Here is a 19047-nt window from a genome sequence, read left to right as displayed (position 1 = left end):
CATATGCTGTGTTGTAGTATTGTGTGTTATCCAATTGATCAGCTAAAGAGAGTCATTTCAATGAGCAGGAATCCAATGTCATCTAATGATATGTAGAAATGGCGGAATAATTAATGGTCAGTCAAAGGCTGGAAACAGCAGGGTCAGCTTTATATTTTTAATTTGTCCTTTTTTTCTTATAAGTTATACATATATATATATATATATATATATATATATATAAAATTATTTGGACTATATATAATTTTTTTTGTTTGTTTTTTACAAGTGATACAAAACATTTTGAAAGGCATCATCAATGTACTTTCAAGCTATTGCAGTATAATAAACGTGATTCTTAAGGATTTCTTTGAGTTTTCCTATAGTTAAAAAAAAAAAGAACTTTTCTATTTTCTTTTTTAAATAATCAGTGAATCAGTAATCTTTAACTTGGCATGTGTTCCTCAAATCGGTTCTCACAAGCTTCTTCTTTTATGCACTTTCAATGGATAGAAACAAATTAGTTAAACTTTAACTTGAGCCCATTAACTATTCTTTGTTTGAAGACACCCAGCAAAACGCCTGAATCAGCAGCTCAAAGCTCTAGAAGCTTCTTTATTTCTCCGATAGGCTGGGGGTCTACACAGTGAATATCACAAATAAGCCTGGAGAAAAATACTGTTTGAGAAAATAAACACTTTGATATTTATTTCCTTTCAGGTTTTCATGGATATTGGAATTCTCAAAAAATTAATTCACCATAACAGCTCTCATTTACTATTTTTTAATAGTTTCAAATGATTCAATGCTATATATGTCACATCACATTATTAAAATATTAATTTGATATTTTTTTCAAAGTAAAGCAGTGGGTTAGCAACGTCCCTGCCTATTTGCGACAAACGTAGCTAGTAAAAAGTCTTTTTATTTCAAGATTTCAGACTCTAATACAAATATTAAACACAAAATGAGACCACGGATGCTTCTTAAACAGAAAAAAGAAAATGCAAATGTATTTTATAATTAAATGTGGGCATCTGTCTGAACTTTGTTTGAACTTTAAAAAACAACGGCAGACTATAAATCACTTAGACAATAGTCAACTGTTTCGGGGACCCTGTTTTTTCAGATCTCTCCCAACACAAATAAACATATATAATATTACATGCACTGTTTCTGCGGTGTCAACCAGAGCTTATTTCCTAATCACAAGGCCTACCCTCCATATTTTGTTTGGACCTCTTTTTTACACTAACACTCTGGGCTAAAAAGTGTCACTTTGGTCCTAATTTTCAACGTTTCTCTATAAAAATGGCAAGCTTCAAGCAAACAAAGTGCAGCTCATGGAATGGGGTAGTGCAAAAGGAGCAAAGCGTAGTAGCTGAATATAAAACTCAAAATTCATTTTTATGCATTGCATTGTGAGCTGCCCAAACTTTCGATTCATTTTCTTTAAAAAAAAAATAAAAAAATTAATAAGTCTATTTCGAGCATGAGCGATGGCTTTGAAGAGTGGCTTAGCTGAATACAGTAGGCTACTTTATTCCGATCTCAGGTCCTTCCTTGCAGCGCATATCAATGCACCTGTCATTGTGGGCTGCGGTAAAATTTATGACTGCTAGTGTTATGGTCATAAACGCTTCACTAACGAATGAAAAGAAAAACACTTCCCAAGACTTGTTACCTTCAGAAGTGTAAAGCAGGCAGCGCGTAGGAGGAAGGCCGGCAAAAGAATCCCCTACTCCGCAAGTTCTCATTGACCAGCCTGGAAGGAAACTTTATATATAAAGCTCGCGAAGACCGACTCTTAACACAATGTGTAATTTCGTGTCGCCTGGCTTATGTCTCTGGCTGCTCACATCTCGAAAAACAGGAGATCTATTTATCTTGTATACGGTATCCTGTAATGGATTATCTGTATGGTGGATAAGAAACGCTTATTCGGGAACGAAGATGGCGACGCCTTACTTTCCAAGTAAACTGTAGTCTATGAGACTAAGGCATTCTGGCAAGTTCTTCATATCTGCGGAGAATTTAACAAATATATATTCCAGTTTTTCCTTTATTTTGTTTCATTTTCTTTCTTTAATCGAACGATTTTATATGTAACCGTTAATGCAATCTGTATATATTAATTTTTTATTTTATTTTATTTTTTCAAGGATGTCCTACATGTAAACGTGGTAATGCATTAATGAAACTAACCTTAAAATGGTGTTTCTACGTCAACTAATATTCTCGTGTGCTTTCTGGATATTTTAAAAAATCTTAAAAGCTTAAACGAACATCTCTATTTGGAAAGCGAGGTCATTATTATTATTATTATTATTATTATTATTATTATTATTATTATTATTATTATTATTATAACAGTACTTCGGAAGTCAGCAGCTAAGCACATTTGTAATAATGAAAAAAATATAAACAATAAAATACAAGCTTGGCATGATTCCTGGAAATGAGAAGCGGCTGAAGAAAATAAACACACAGCGAGTGATGAACCTCACGAGAGGAAGCAAAATCGAAATGAAATTCTGGAGACTTCAGGAGCCGCCCGAAGAGCCGTTTGTTGTGCCAAGTGGACGGGGTAACGCCAAATGGGATTATCTGCGCTCTTCAGATGTGATGTTTTCGACCATTTAACCAAAAAAAAGCCCATTTGGATCCTTTACCTCTTCTCAGACTCACCGAATACATTTTGCTCCAATCCTGAAGCTACAACATTAAACAAATGTTAATTTTAAATGGCTAAATCATGGTCCTCTGTAGAATTATGTTTCGTTCCATTGTTTTTCCATCACCGAAATTAATAGATAACATGATCTGTGTATGTCTTATTTCTGCAATAATTTAAATAATAATAACAAAAATAAAAACTTACCACAATAGCATATGTTTGGTGAGGCTTTTACTCTTTCCTTTACGCTGTTTACATTACTTGGAGCGGTAAAACTTAAGCCTGTAAAACAAGAAAAGACAGAAATGGGAAGACATTATCGGCAAATCAAAGCAGCCACGCACAAAGGGCTTGTTTGTTAATTGAATCTGGGTGGACTTGTAACTTTTAACTTTTCTTCTCTTTTATACCAAGTGCTGCTCTTAACCTCATTTTGTGGTTTAACCTGACAGTGGCCTAGCAAATAGAACCCATCTTAAGAAATTTCAGAAATTGTGACCTTCTTATGTAAAAAATGAGAATTAAAAATACATGGCTACTCTATGCTGGAAAACAAGGAACCTAAACGGGGTCTACTTAAAGTAGTTTAGCGCTGATTTGCATATGCGTAGTCTCAAATTATGTCACCTATCTATCTATCTATCTATCTATCTATCTATCTATCTATCTATCTATCTATCTATCTATCTATCTATATTTGGGGCCTACAGAACCTATTTATTATTTTAATGGCATATTTATTTTTTAGCTTCATCTTTTAAGTACTGTCTTTAATATCTGTCTGTCTATCTTATTAGAGACTTTCGTATCTCTCTGTCTGTATATTTATGTATACGTATTTCCTTATCTATTTATTTGTGCATTCATCTCTCAGCTACTTTACTGGCTTACCTATTTACTAATTTTTGGTTATATGACTATCGGTGTGTATCTACCTTTTTCAGTTTATTTGCTACTGTGCCATATCTCTCTTTCAAGAATGTGTATTCTATCTATCTATCTATCTATCTATCTATCTATCTATCTATCTATCTATCTATCTATCTATCTATCTGTATGTATGTTTGTCTGACCGACTGTCTGATATCCCAGATATTTTTAAAGCAAAACTCGTTATTTACATTCAGCCAGCCTCAATAACTTACTTCATAAATAGATTCAAATTATTGTAATAGTCTGCACACACACACACACACACACATATATATATATATATATATATATATATATATATATACACATGAGTGGGCAAAATAGGTTTACAGTTGTGAGTATGTGAAACACAGCCTTTATTCTTGTATTATTATTTGTTAAACGTATTCTTAAGTGTACTGTACCATTATGACATTCTCATTAGTTAATAAAGCTATTGTAATAAACATATTCTGCATTTCTTTTTCCAAAACGGACAACTGTAATCCTACTTTTGCTCACCCCATATATATATATAGTTGTGGAGATCTATATATATATATTTATATATAGACTCGTGTGTATATATATAAACTTATGCACATATATATATATATATATATATATATATATATATATATATATATATATATATATATATATATATATATATATATAAATATAAACTTATGTACATATATATAAATATATATATATATATATATATATATATATATATATATATATATATATATATATATATATATATATATATATATGTGTGTAGATGTGAAACGGCAGTAGCAGATCTCGACATTGCATAGCTGGCAATTAAACCGACAATATTTAGCAGTCATAAGCCTTTTACATGACCTTTGGCATGTTAGGCAATAACTCACCGTTTAATGAACAACGAACGGAAGTGCTGCAAATAGATCACAAAGCAACTCATCGCATAACTTTTCAGTATTGTCTTTTATATGCCTAGTCAGCCCCTTAAGGTATATCACTTCAAAAGTACTATCTGCAAGATGGCCACATTAAAGCTGAAGTTTCTAGCGAGAGGGAGCGCTCGCCATAAGGTCTGCGGGTCTGCGACTTGAAATATTAAACGCCGCGCGAGGCTGCTAATAAATCAGTTCATCATCAATTGTATGTTTAAATACTCATTCAGGAGATGGTAAACGCAGGTAAGACATACTTGCTTCGGTCAGGGACGATATTTTCTTTTTCTTACGGCACTCTTCTTCATTTGTTCATTTGTTGTCGCCGAATTTCTCGATCTTTTGTGTTGGTCGCCCACGCATTTCTTGCGGCCACTTATTTAAATGTTTGAACTGGACCGCTTTCTTTCTTTACGTGCGATACTTTTTAAAGACACGATTCCCAAGCAGCTCCTGTAATCGTCCGGTATTTTTTTTTTCCGCTTGCCTTCTTTCTTATTGTAAATATTTTTCGGGTTACTTTTTAATGAACTTTGCACGCCTTAAACGCTGGCCGTGTTTCGCCCTGTTGCCGAGTTACTGAGAGCCATTCTTATTACCTTTCTTATAGAAGCGGCATCGTGGAGGGAAACAATGAACCCCATCACGAATTCTAAATTTCTAACCGCGCAGAAATAAATACAAATATAAAATTAAAAAGTGCAAAAATAAATGTATAAAAAGATATCCAAAAATTTTCAAATTAATCTAAATTAGTTTGCTGCCTTGGCAGGCCAGTAGCTGCGTAGGAAGTTGTGGCGATCTCTTCATTAAAAAAAAAAAAATGTTTCCCTTATTATATGGGGAGCGTTTAATAAAGCGCATCACACCCCAAAAATCAAAATACCAAATACACAATCCATACATTGTGTGGTGTGTACCCAACACCCACGCACTCTGTGCCTGGTGTACATTTTGTATTTTAATGCGTGTGTTTATATTGTAACGATATTGAAATAAATTAAAAAAAAAAAAAAAACAACACTCCTAACATGTCTGTGTATATGTATTGATCACAAAATGTATTTTAGTCTACATTTGAAATTAAGTTCAGTCCTATGCTTACATTGTAACACATACCAAGGTAGCTAATCCTGCCAACAATAATTCAAAAGGGAATATTCAAGCCAAGTAAATTTCATGGTTAAATATTGCAAAATGTAATAGAAAATCGGAAAACAAACCAATTCAGAAGTTAACAAAAACGAACTTATGACACATTTTCAATAAATATTTAATTAATAGACATGCGCTATTACAATGAAACGTGGAAAACTCTACTAAAAGCGAATGCATAATTCGCCCTTAAAAACCTGGAAAAGTTATTTTAAATGCATACAAATGGTAAAAAAACAAACAAACAAAAAAAACAAAAAAACAATTGCGCTGGAATTAGGTTGAACCAGTACTTTTAAGAAAAAAAAAATATATATATATATATACCTTTTTGGCTATACAAGGCAATAAACATTAAAGTCGCATAAATCAAAACACAAATGCAGTTCGATGATAAGACAACAAATTAATGTGATTTACGATCTAACTTTTCATATGACACCATGAAAAGTTCTGCCGCTTCATTCACCTCTTCGGTTTTATTTTTTTTTTCCCTTGAACTAAACCGCAAAATCAGCTAAAAAACGACATCTAAATATATGTCTGGGACAAATGTCCGGTCTAACCTTTCGAAAGTGCTCAGATTGCTAAAAATCGTAAACTTGCCAATAAATTATCATTTTTTGGTTTTCAGATTACATTTACTGTGCTGTGCCGGCGGTTGCAACATTAATAAATACCCCCTTTTTAAATGTAGTAAATCATATTTATTCCCTGGAATTATTTAAACCAATTGTTAAAGGTTGCATTTTGCCATGCAATTGCTTACCTGCGTATCAATTTATCATGAACCTGTGCTCCTCGGTCTCAATTTCTTCGCCTGTAGTCTCTAGAATATATCCTTCACCCTTTGTCTGCAGACAATAACGTCCTAAACCTGATCTTGCGGTTTCACAGACATTTCCATGTACCAATGCAGACAGTATTCCCGATAGAATGGAAACCTACTCACACTCAACTACCAATAAAATGCGAATACACTTTTGTACCCCTCACCTAAAATATCGCCTGCAATCAACCACCCAGGGATACAAATTTTTTTTTACAGCACCAGGTATAATTTTTAAAGTCACAAATTATGATTTTGGTACTGTATCGGAAACCTTTTATAATGACAAATAAAGGCGATGCCTCAGAAACAAGCATATTTGTTCACGTGATCGGTGTACCAGATTGTACTGATTGAGGCAGGAACTTTAACAAAGCGCTGGCGCACAAGCAGCTTTTAACAAGTCATCACATCGAGGAACGGCGCTTTATAATTTAGCAACACTTAGCAGAAAGGAGAATTGCACAAAGCCTTTCGTGAAAATACTAAATGTGAAAAATACTGATCGATATCCAGGTTTTATACAAAATTAGTCTAACTGATATACATACATACAGACCTATACACACATATATGTGTATATGACATATTTATTATATACATATATATGATATTTTCTGAAAAGTCAGAAATGTCGTGCACTTTTACCTACTTACATAAAAGATGATCTGTATGACCCGTTAAAACAATATTTAAAAAAATGAAGGAAATTAAGCATATTCCTTTTTACGCTGCTTATTAACTATCTGTTTTGAGATAAATACGACGTGTTGCTTTTTCTTTTCTTATTTTTTTCTTCTTTTTTTTTTTTTTTGTCTAATTTCTTCTGGCACTCTTTTCACAGGATTGAAAACAGAAAACGAAGATTTACTACAAGAATCTATGAAGACGCATAAGCTTCAGTTTTTTTCCTCGTTATCTACGCACTGGATATGTCTCTTGCTAAATCACGATATTTATAATAACAATACTCAGGCAATATTCGAAACCTTTAAAGTGATTATTGCCATAGACTTTCTTATTTTGAACAATTTAAATCTGATATAACTGAATGGGAAATTATATGACTGCAAAACTGTTGGCAATGCATTCTATAGTGCGATTTCAGTTCCGAAATGAATTTTAACATGAATGAAAATATTTTGCAGAGAACTATGGGTAAATTATGAGTGTTAAATTCATTCTTACAGTGTCAAAGGATACCTTAAAAGTAGTATATAAGGGAAAAATTAACCCATATATACACTTAAAGTGCTAATTTAATACGGGCGATTTTACGGTTAAGTTTCATTATCTGTAAACCAACTAAACTTTCGCGGCTGGACTGGTATTTTGCTAAATGATGTTCATTAAACCAGTGCGAAGAAGAAAACGTTTTTTTTTTATCTTTTCTGTATTTAAAATGGTTATTATTCTTGTGTGATGCAAAGTGTATTGTACATTGAGTGTTTGTGAAGTTCTAAATTTGCAAATCCGATTAAAAAATAAATTCTTCATGCAAAACAGTTAAAGCAACTGCACCTCAGAGCACATGCTTTCCACGATGTAGGTACTGGTCATAAATAAAGCAGCAATTTATTTACAATGATCATATCCATTTCAAATAGAATGTCTTCCGGTGGTGACCTGCATCTGAGTGCATTTCTTAACCCATAACAAAATTTAAAAACAAAAAAAAAAAAAGGAAAAAAATCGAAAAATGATAGCTGAAAGTGACAATTTCATCCACCATAGGAGGAACGGGGAAAAAATCAGCTCAGAAGAAAATGAAACTTGTCTTTCCAATCGCAGCATATGGTCATAGGGCAATAAAACTGAAAGATTTACAGTCTTCGCCCGGCCCCCAGCAGCCTAACACCCTTTCAAGGATTGCATCGGATGATTTATAACTGTACTACTACAGTCCATGCCTTCCCTTTAGAATAATATAAACGCCGTTTTAAATAAAAATATAATTAATTTGGTTTAACTTATATTGTGCGCGTTTCTTACTTTTCTAAATGATATCAATTCTTTGTTTGAATAACGGGCATCCAACACACTATTTATTCAGACAGATAGATAGATAGATAGATAGATAGATAGATAGATAGATAGATAGATAGATAGATAGATAGATAGATAGATAGATAGATATTATTTCCATTGTGTCGTTTTCTTTTATCTCCGCATATTTTTCACCTCACATTTTCAAAGCGCGATATCACTCTCGCGCAAATCCGAAGTCACCGTCACAATAACAGATTTTGTTTTCTAAGTAATTGATGCATAATTCATAGCACAGCAAACTTTGCTCTTGGCCTTCATACAAAACGGGGAGAGACTGCTTTTAACACTTCAAATAATAAATTACGACAGAATTTCATCTGTCTTCAACCTGCCAAATTTGCGTCGTAAGCTTATCCTTAAATTGTTAGGAGGGGAAGCACACTTGTATTAGTATCAGGAAAGACTTAAGGCTAACACTAGCATTCTAGGTATGCTGCGCTGGGATTCAGTGACAGTTTTAGATGCAGACGCTACAAATAAGGTGCATTTAAATCAAATCAAGATTTATTATATTTATTTTTCTGCACCAAAGACAGCAATTCGGCATCTTTCAAATTTCTGAGGCCCTTCTGCACATCTAACAAACCTCTATTGTGTACCGCTGCCTGATTTCTTTGAAAAAAAAAAGCGCACTGCAGAATATTCTAAGATATAAAGGTGATAAGCTATACGATCTTGTGTTACTATCATTTCTTCGTGCCAATCTGTTGAGTATTTGAATTTTTGTTACTCTTCAATTATCATTACTAACGGTATAGTTTAAGCGGTAGCAGCTGCAGCCGCACTGAAAGTAATTCTTACAAGGGTCTCAGAAATAAAGGTCATTACACAGCTAACCCATCAGACTGCCAAATGGAAACACGGAGCAAGAACCAAAGGGCGCTATTTATCTGACATGTGACAGTTTAGCTCATTTAACACGTTACCCAAAATGAAACTTAAATGTTTACCTACCAAGCCTCCATTTGTTCAGATGCTATACAAAAGAGCTGGTTAGTGTAGCGTAGGATACCGGACGGTTAGTATATTATATTCTTGGGATCTCTTCAGTTTTCAAGGCTGATAAAGTCCTTTGCTTGGCCGATTAATGACGATGTCGTGTTTCTAGGGGACGTGCTGCATTAATTATTTAGTAAACCACGTGGTCAAATCAAGTAAAAAAGCCATTCTTATGGTCTCCTGCTTAAATCTTCGTATTCGAGCTGCATACTTTGAGTAGATATTAAACTGCTGTCTCGCAGAAGACAGGGGGTGTTGTATGAGCTGCTGCGAATCAAATATGGCCGATTTTTGGACTACAATGAATCTGCCATTAAACCTCACTACGGCTCACTGTCGTAGCTCTCTGCTGGTAGACTATACGCTTGCTCGCATTCATATCAAGCTACATTAATAGTAACAGGAGCACTGTCACTACCAGAGCAACAATAGCAATACTATACTACATCAACGAGTAATAAAAAAATAATTAAAAATATCAACAACAACAACAACAACAATAATAATAATACTACTGCCAATACAACTAATAAAAAATTATACTATTACAAAAACCCACTGTGTTTGTGTTCATTTACATGATTCCCTATTTGATGAATTAGCATTTTCTTAAATTACAAATTGCCAATGAACGTGTGCAGATAGATAGATAGATAGATAGATAGATAGATAGATAGATAGATAGATAGATAGATAGATAGATAGATAGATAGCCTGGGCAATTCACCTGCATGATCTGTATTATTTCCACAACCAGATAGCTAAGTAGGTGGTCTTGAGTGGATTATCAGGAGCATGCGTATCGTAAGTGCGTGCAGACAGAAAAGAGGCCGAGTGAGAAAGGGAGGAAACCAACTACATTACATATCTTTACAATTTACGTGTCCTTTACGAGTGATTTTAGACCAGATTATTGGTAATTTACAGGCTTCGTCTCACTTATCATGAAAAGATTATTGAAAGGTAAAAGAATCTCGCAAATACAACGTGCAGTTCTCCTTTTTCAACTGCAAGTTTGGGGGCGCTAGTCCAAGTATGAACCACAGCACTGGCCTACACTGTTCTGTCCGGATCTCCAGACAGCAATTTACATTGAATTTAACTGATTTGAATGCGTGTTTTTATTTACAGGTGTGGCTTGCTGTCTCAAGGTTTATTATCGTTTTTTTTTGCCTCCTTTTAGAATGATATATTTTTTCATATTTTATTCTTTTTATATTTTGTGTTATCCTTGTATATCGCATCAATGCTATACCAACACTATAGTACACATTAGTGTACCAAGCCAATCAAGTGAATTTTGATTCTGCCTCTGAATGAAAATATATAAACACACACACACACACACACACACACACACACACACACACACACTCACACTGGAGATTCATGCATCATTTATCTCAGTATTACTCTTCTCTTTAAAGCACACAAACCAAACCTGCTCGACAAATTGCAGAATTGGCTTCCTTCCACCAAAGAATTTTGTGTATAGGTGTGAATAAAACAAGTGCAGTCAGTTAAATATCCAAGAGTTTTATTATGCTGAAAAGTAAATGTATGCCACGTTGTGTAAAGAGGGGCTTTTACAACATCAGTTGTCCTATTATTTTGCAATTATATGAAAAAAAAGGTTTAATTTTATTTAAAAAAATAACGTGTTAAGGGGCTGTTAATGTCTCAAACCGGTTTTCAGTTAATTTGTAAATGTTTCTTTTTATTGAGAAGAAAATCCTTGGAGTTACAGAATGCCCACGTTTCTGATACATGTACGTGTATAATTTAAGACACGGAGATGCTGTTCTATTATTTTTACAATAATATGACAGAAGGGTTTTATATGGCTAAAAAATAAAGTTGCACTACTTTGAGGAAAGAGGGCTTCTAAAACTTGGAGCAGTTGTTCTGTTACTTTGTGACAATATGACAAAAGGGTTTTATATTGCTAAAAAAAATGAAGCTGTACTATATGTGTAAAGAGGGGCTTTTAATACGTTGATCTGTTGTTCTGTTAATTTGCAATCACGCGATGAAAGAGTTTCATATGGCTAAAGAGTAAAGTTACACTATGCTGTGCCTTTCAATACATTGAGCTATTATTCTATTACTTTGCAATTGTATATGATAAAAGAGTTGCTCAAAAATACATATACCAGATTGTGTAAAGAGGGACTTTCGAAGTATCAAATAATTATTCCATAACTTTACAAGTATATCATTTTATTGAGAAACGTACTTGCTAGAATTTACAGAAAGCTCAAATTTCTGATACTGTGTATGTCATTAAAAGTGCGCATGTGTGCCATAATTTAAAGCGTCAGACTGTTGTTGTATATTACTTTGCAATTATATGAAAAAAAAAAAAAAAGTGTTTGAAATTGTTAAAAAACGAACTTAATACCACATTGGGCAGACAGGGGCTCGCAATGCACCAAGCAGTCATTCTGCTATTTTGCAATTATACCTTTGATTTCAGGAAAATGCTTGGCTGGAAGTTACAAACTATACCCGCATGCCGTTTAAACGGTAATCATTAGCAGTGCACGTATTCGTTTTCAAATTTTATTGTTTCGCAATTTTAGCACAATATAGGCCTGTGATGGTCAAAAATAAAATGATAGTATTTTAACGTAAATGACACCAGTTTTAATACTGGTTTTAAATATACGGTAGGTTTAAACGTCACGAAGCACTATAAAGACTTCGCTTCAAAATCCGGGTGGCGTGTATCCTAAAACAGACTGAGCACTTCACAGCAAACATAACGTGAGTCTTAAAGTATGGGGGGCTTCATTCATTCGCCATATCGACTGTTATTGATGCATTAGAGCTTAATTTTAAATGTTATGTACATCTAAGCCTAATGCATATCCAACCTACTGACTGATATTGATGCATTTTTACATAATTTTAAATTTCATAGTGCATGCAGTGCAAAGCGAAATGCATATTCAACCCATAGACTGTACTAGGGTGCTGTCCCGTGTTAGCCATTATGAATGTCGTGAGAAGTCAAGGAAAATGACCCCTTTTATTGGCAAACTAAAAAGATCACAATATGGAAGCTTTCGAGGCAACTCAGGCCCCTTCTTCAGGCGAGATGTATATTGATTCAATTTTTACATTACACTTTGAGCTGTGCTGTGCAAACTTCAATTTTAACACTGAAATGTTTATTGCGCTTCCTTAAGATATTTATTCAACCCGCTGACTGATATTCGGGGGTCTTTTAGCATAATAAATTGTTTGTAAATATCGTTTCAGGAAAACGCTCCCCCCAAAACTGGGCCCATTCTTAACTCACACGTCGTTTTGGGATTATACTCATTTTCCTCAGGCGATAACCATTTTAAACGGATTAAATATTATATTTTCCAATCTCGGCCGTCCCTCTTCTTCTCTTCGCTGCCCTCCGCCACACTAACACACCATTCCGTCCCCTAGTCCTAGACAGGGAAAGCTGCGCTAAAAGATACAATTTAGTCCCATAACTGCCAGACAATATTTTCTCATTGTCCACTAATCCTTTCTTATAATTTGATAATGGTCAGAAACATTTTCAAAGTTGTATTAAGTGCCGTGTTTGGGATATTGTGGGCTATAGGCGACCACAAACAGCCAGACATTGTTCAAACATGTGTTGTGTTTACACCCAATGATTGTTTTCTGTTACACGCTGACCTTGCTGGAGACAGAAAATGACTCAAAACCTCGAACTTTCGCCGCGCAAGTGTTAAAATGTAAAAGCTAAGTCTTCGCGTAAATGAATACCTATCTGTACTGTTTACCGCAAAAAGGAGAAAGAGAGAGACAGAGAGAAAAAAAGGAGAGAAGAGAGGCAGAGATCCACAGTACAGTCCATATGTCAAAGAAACTCATTTACTAAAGCTGATTGTGAGTTCTGCCTCAAACAGAAAAGGCGAAGGGTATGGAAGGGTCCATCAGGTCAAGGGTTTATAGGTCAGTCCTCCCGGCTGAAATACAGCTAATCGAATAGAAAATTTGTCCTCTGGATGAACCTGTTTCTGTTTCAGGGCCGAACTTCAGTAAAAAATACCTTTTCATCTGCTCAACGTGAAGCACCAAGAAGAAAATATCTCTGCTATGCGTGAATTCCTCGCTTTTTGTCGCAGAGAACAATGATGCGAAACATCGTGGAATATTAATCGTTAATAGAATGACGTTAATATTCTATTTCAGTTCAACCACCGTCTTCTGAAAGGAAAAAAAAAAATCTCTTTTAAAGAGACAAAGAACTCTAACTGGGCCTGTTAGCATTACTATTTTTTATTTATTTTATTTTATTTTATTTTTTTCTGTTTTCAAACTAGCCTCTTACCAACTGGTATCTATCAAAAATAACTAGAAGATATTGCGTTATTAAAATATACTGCAACGTACAAGTTTCTGATATTTGACATAGTGACGCAGAGGAACAAACTAACAGCATTTGGGCATGTATCTTATATGTATATTCGGAATTAATATTTTCTTTTCATGCTCAGTCACCTCTGCTCACAGACACACAGAGACACACACAGACACACAACTAAACACACGACTATTCTTAAAAAAATAAAATTTTAATCCAAATACGTAACAGAAGTTTCTACAGCACAAACCCACATGTTTCCAAACCACACTCTCAAAGAGCGGCGTGTAAGCAATTTAAAATGTATATAAAGTCAAAACATGCCAGATCGTGATTTACACGCAAGTTACGCAATTCACAAGTCAGCGAGAAATGTCTCGGAAGTTTTGCAGCTCTAAATAAGCAAACGATGTTGAGAGTGTTAGGACATCCAAGCCTATGGCTTTCAGAATAGAAATAAAGCAAAACAAAGCGCTTTTCTTTCTTTCTTTCTTTCTTTCTTAACAAAATATATTTCATTCGAATTTGGCAACTCCTTTTGGCTTTCACAATAAAAACAAAACACATTTCTTTCTTTCTTTCTTTCTTTCTTTCTTTCTTTCTTTCTTTCTTTCTTTCTTTCTTTCTTTCTTTCTTTCTTTCTCAAAATATTTTGACTGAAATCTGGCATCTCCTCTTGAATCACCACAAACGGATTCAATTGCATACAATTTCATGTTAAATAATAAATTTCAACACGTTTTCAAGCTACATTACAACCGCCCACTCAAAATATTCGCTTACAAAATACATTCGGAAATCTTGCATTTATGGTTTTCATGTGCATTATTTACTTTTATTATTTAAAATTATATACAACAGTTTTGGTTCTTTTTATTATTATTATTATTATTTTTTTATCTGCGCAAATGGATCACAAAACACAATCCATTTAATAAAGCAGCACAATAAACATCACAAAAATGTAAAAAATAAAATAAAATACTGGGAGTAACAGGCCGGTATCCCATACCTGTTTAAAATCCGAAGCAGATTTTGTAACCAGAATTGTACAGAACATGTTACGGAAGATAGAATCAGCACAGGACCCTTTTTTTTTTTTTTTTTTTTATAAAATTATGACCTGTCAAATTGTCCAATACAATATACTATGGGTTTCTAGCAGACACACGGTACCTCGGTGAAGTAAATCTTCTTTCAAATCTTCTGCACCATTTTCACCAAAACTCTCGTTGAAAAGGGTAAGAGCTCTCGAGAAAGTCCAGTCTCCCCAATTCTTTTTCTTCTGAACCGTTATTTCTTGTATTATTCTATTTGTATGCTGCCGTGTAACGTCATCGTTACAGAAATGATAGAAAACAAAATAAAATGGTATCATGTCTCTGGAACATGCATATTCTGCTAGAGAATTGTCTTTTTATTTACAGGGTACAGAAAAAAAAAAAAAAAAGAAAAGAAATAATGATGTCCAGCTTATAAAGTCGTGATATCAGTCTGGTTGTCTTTTGCAAGAGTCTGTAAGTTTTGGCTTGAAATACTGGAAGATCTGCCTTTTGTGTTTGGAAGTTTGTGGTCTTTTTTCCATTTCATTCTTCTGTTTTGAAACCAAATTTTGATCTGTCGTTCAGAAAGACACAGAGTGTGTGCGATTTCAATTCGGCGCCTCCGAGTGAGATACCTGTTAAAATGAAATTCCTTTTCCAGTTCCAGAACCTGCTGCCTTGTGTATGCAGTTCGTGATCGCTTGGGTTCGCCTCCATTGTAGTTTGTATTCACTGAAGCAAATAGAAAACTCCTGTTAGACCCCCGCCATTTATTGAGGATACAAATAAATAAACAAACTAGATTTTAAGAAGTACTTACAGTAATAATAATAATAATAATAATAATAATAATAATAATAATAATAATAATAATAATAATAATACAATTAAACTGGTCTGGATTAACGTTACTATTTAATCACTATAATTGAAGTAACTCAACTTCACAAAACAGTAGCAGAGCTAAAGAGATCATGCCATAATGGAATTTTCAATTGTAAAGAGAGTCGTCCACATGGCTAGCGGCCTATTTCCTAAGCAATAAAAATTTATGATGGGTGTAATTGGCGGTCCCTTCAAAAGCTGCTATAAATATTTCACTGGATGACTCCAAAAGAAAAAAAGAAGAAAAAAAAAATGACAGGAGTAACCAAAAGGGGAGAGACTTAAATGGAATGAAAAAAAAAAAAAAGAATATATATAAGGCTTACCCGTGGTGACATGGACCTTCTTCATCCAGGGGTAAACTATTGCTGGTTGTTTGGCTGGTATCCCGTTCGGATTCTTGGCGTTTTGTTGTAGGTTGCAGGAGCGTTGGTTAGGAATTTGAACCGGTGGGCGCTGCTCAGACTGAGCTGTGAAATGGCTCTGTAGGCTGGGCTGTTCCTGCACATGACCCCGCGGCTGCACTGGCGAGCCCTGATCAGTGTTACAGCCAAAGGACTGCTCGTAGTTTGACCGTGAATAGATCCCTGGATGCTGAAAATCAGTGTCCTGCGATGGACTATAATATTGCGAGCCTTGCTCAGGTATATAGCTGTTTTGTGAGTATTCCTCACAGGGAGGAAATTTGGGATCCACATACTTGGAGTTCACCATATACGAACTCATGGCCATTAATTTCTGAAGGTAGAAAATACTAATTTTTCTCGAGTTGTCTTTTTCTCCTTCCATAAAGCCCTCCTACTTGCTGTCAACTGAATAAAGTTAGACACCATGTGACTGAATTAGCCAATGAAGAAGAAGGGAGTCTATTAGCGCATAAGTATACAGCTTGTAGCAATTTTCACAAACTTCACTAAATATTTCGATTACGCATGATAAAATGATATCCCTTATAGAAAAAAAAGAGCATTTTCATTTTCATTTCCAAAAAGACACCATGGAAAGCATTGACTCATCATGTATTGCAATAATTAGCTCCCTTCTGTAATTAAACCTTAGCCATCAATGTGTTCTTCACACTCAAGTCAAGAACGCGCACGAACAAATAATACATTAAATAATTTATTGAAGGTGCTGATCTAAAATGTTTATTTCAAGAATGCTAATAAAGTTTGGCCACAATGCTCTCATAGCAACAAAAAGAACTAAAAGATCCATGGCAGACGCAAGTGGTGAATAAAGGATGACCACTATTGATGGGCATCGTCTTTGTTATGAAGGGGTCATCCAAAAGTTACCAGAATCTCATCATCTCATTTGACTGAGCACAAACAAGAAGACGAGCAATTAAAATCAGGAATAGAAGTCTTAATATGGGGGCAACGCCAGTCTTAAAACAGCGACAACAGACCTAATAATAATAATAATAATAATAATAATAATAATAATAATAATAATATTTTATTTGCAAGCCTTTAATAAGAAAATGATGTTGAAAATGTGGGGGATGCTGAAGAAAAGTAACAGCGTCTATTTGGCAGTAAATGGAATCGAATTTAATTAGAATATAGTGGACAAAATTCAGTACAAATTTAGATAAGATGATCTATTACATGGTACTGCAATATGTATGAAAAGGGCCAAACAATTGAATAACTGAACCTGTGCTTTCAATATTGCGGTGTCGTCATCTGTGGTGAAACAGGCGTTTATTCCCAAATTATGTTAAGAATTGCTGATCGTATTTTGAAAATGAAGATGAGCTAAACATAAGATAAAAGGATGCAAGAGGTTATGGCTGAATGTATTGATTTATGGGGACGATGATGATACTGTTTCTAATACCATTACTTATAATAATAAAAATCCACATCAAAATTTACAGTGTAAAATTGACACTTAATGTGTCTATGAGTGCACACTTTCCATATGTGTGTGGGTATTTTTTTAAGGTTTCTTTTACACTTTAAGTGTTAACACAGTCAGTTTTTGTTATTTACTATTACTGTTGATTATACTAATAAGAATGCTACTTCTGCTATTAAAATTATTTATAACATGAAACAGCATTACTACTACTAATACTATAATACTACTATTATGACTACCACTACCATTACTATTATTAGTAATACGGATAAAATACTACTACTACTTCTGCAACTTCTATAATAAATTATTATTATTATAAAAATACTACTCTTATTAATTATTATTAACATTGATTATATTAATACAAATCTTCATTTGCTACTACTACTAATAATATTAACAACAGCAAAACTAATATAAGAAGAAAGAATAATGATATTATTATTATTATTATTATTATTATTATTATTATTATTATTATTATTATTACTTACTTATTTATCTGCTTACTTACTCTCTTTCTTACGTACTTACTACTCTAACTCCCTATCTGTGTGACACTTTGCTCAAAGTTATATTGTTGCCACTTTGCTGTTGTTAATATTAAGCCTCAGCAAATTCTAAGCTAAACTAAGTTAAACTGTTACTACTGCTGTTATTTTTATTGTGATGGCAGTCATGCCACCATAAACCTATAATTGCAGAATTTACAGTAACAAATTTATCACCAACAGTGCCTCCAAAATTATTTTAAGAGCAAATTTAATTACTCGGTCGAGGATAACCTAATAAACGAGAACATTTGTAACCCAGTAAAATATGTCATCGTATTACGCCTACAATAGCAAAAAGGAGCCCCGATTGCAAAGCATTTTGGAAGTACAGCAAAAAGGTTTTTTTATTTTATTTTATTTTTTTATAGTACCGCGGGATCTTTTTTTTTATCTTTTCCTTTATTTACATGAAGTATTTGCGTCGACCATATACTCCCCTAGAATCGAATCTGTGACTGTGATAATATCACACAAATTCGGTTCTACAGGGTATATATAGACGACGTGATAAATTCGATTTAAACCCTCACGCTTAGCCAGGTGTCCTATGTTGTTGCTGTATTATTAATATGTTAACATTATCTCTCATAATTGTCAACAAGTATATAAATCCTAATAAGCCCTGCTTGTTTTGTAGAAAACGTACAATACGAACACGTTCCAAGTTTATCTCAGTTTCCTGATTGACACTTTACGTGAAATTGAATCCTAGAAAAACTATTATTGTTAATGCAAACTTTTAAAAAGAAGCCGGAACCAACGAAAGCAAATGTAATA

General features: G+C 34.0%; 1 protein-coding gene across 3 annotated transcripts in view; it reads right to left on the bottom strand.

The window, feature by feature from the left end:
* Positions 1 to 17906, bottom strand: part of hoxd4a (homeobox D4a) — a 28150-nt gene extending 10244 nt beyond the window's left edge. The window contains exons 1-3 of one of the 3 annotated variants that reach the window (XM_039757702.1): positions 16171 to 17906; positions 15595 to 15691; positions 2861 to 2938 (exon numbers count right to left, since the gene is read on the bottom strand). In XM_039757702.1, coding sequence (XP_039613636.1) covers positions 2914 to 2938; positions 15595 to 15691; positions 16171 to 16633 — 585 coding nt within the window. In that variant the 5' untranslated portion in view covers positions 16634 to 17906 and the 3' untranslated portion in view covers positions 2861 to 2913. Of the gene's footprint in view, positions 1 to 2860; positions 2939 to 15017; positions 15692 to 16170 lie in introns of those variants that run through there. The other 2 variants (XM_039757701.1, XM_039757700.1) reach the window with 2 other exon arrangements.
* Between the last annotated feature and the right edge of the window lie 1141 nt (positions 17907 to 19047).

This window comes from Polypterus senegalus, chromosome 6, assembly GCF_016835505.1.
Source record: "Polypterus senegalus isolate Bchr_013 chromosome 6, ASM1683550v1, whole genome shotgun sequence".
NCBI lineage: Eukaryota > Metazoa > Chordata > Cladistia > Polypteriformes > Polypteridae > Polypterus > Polypterus senegalus.
The sequence above is the reverse complement of the archived record's forward strand: the minus strand, read 5'-3'. Positions and strand labels throughout refer to the sequence as shown.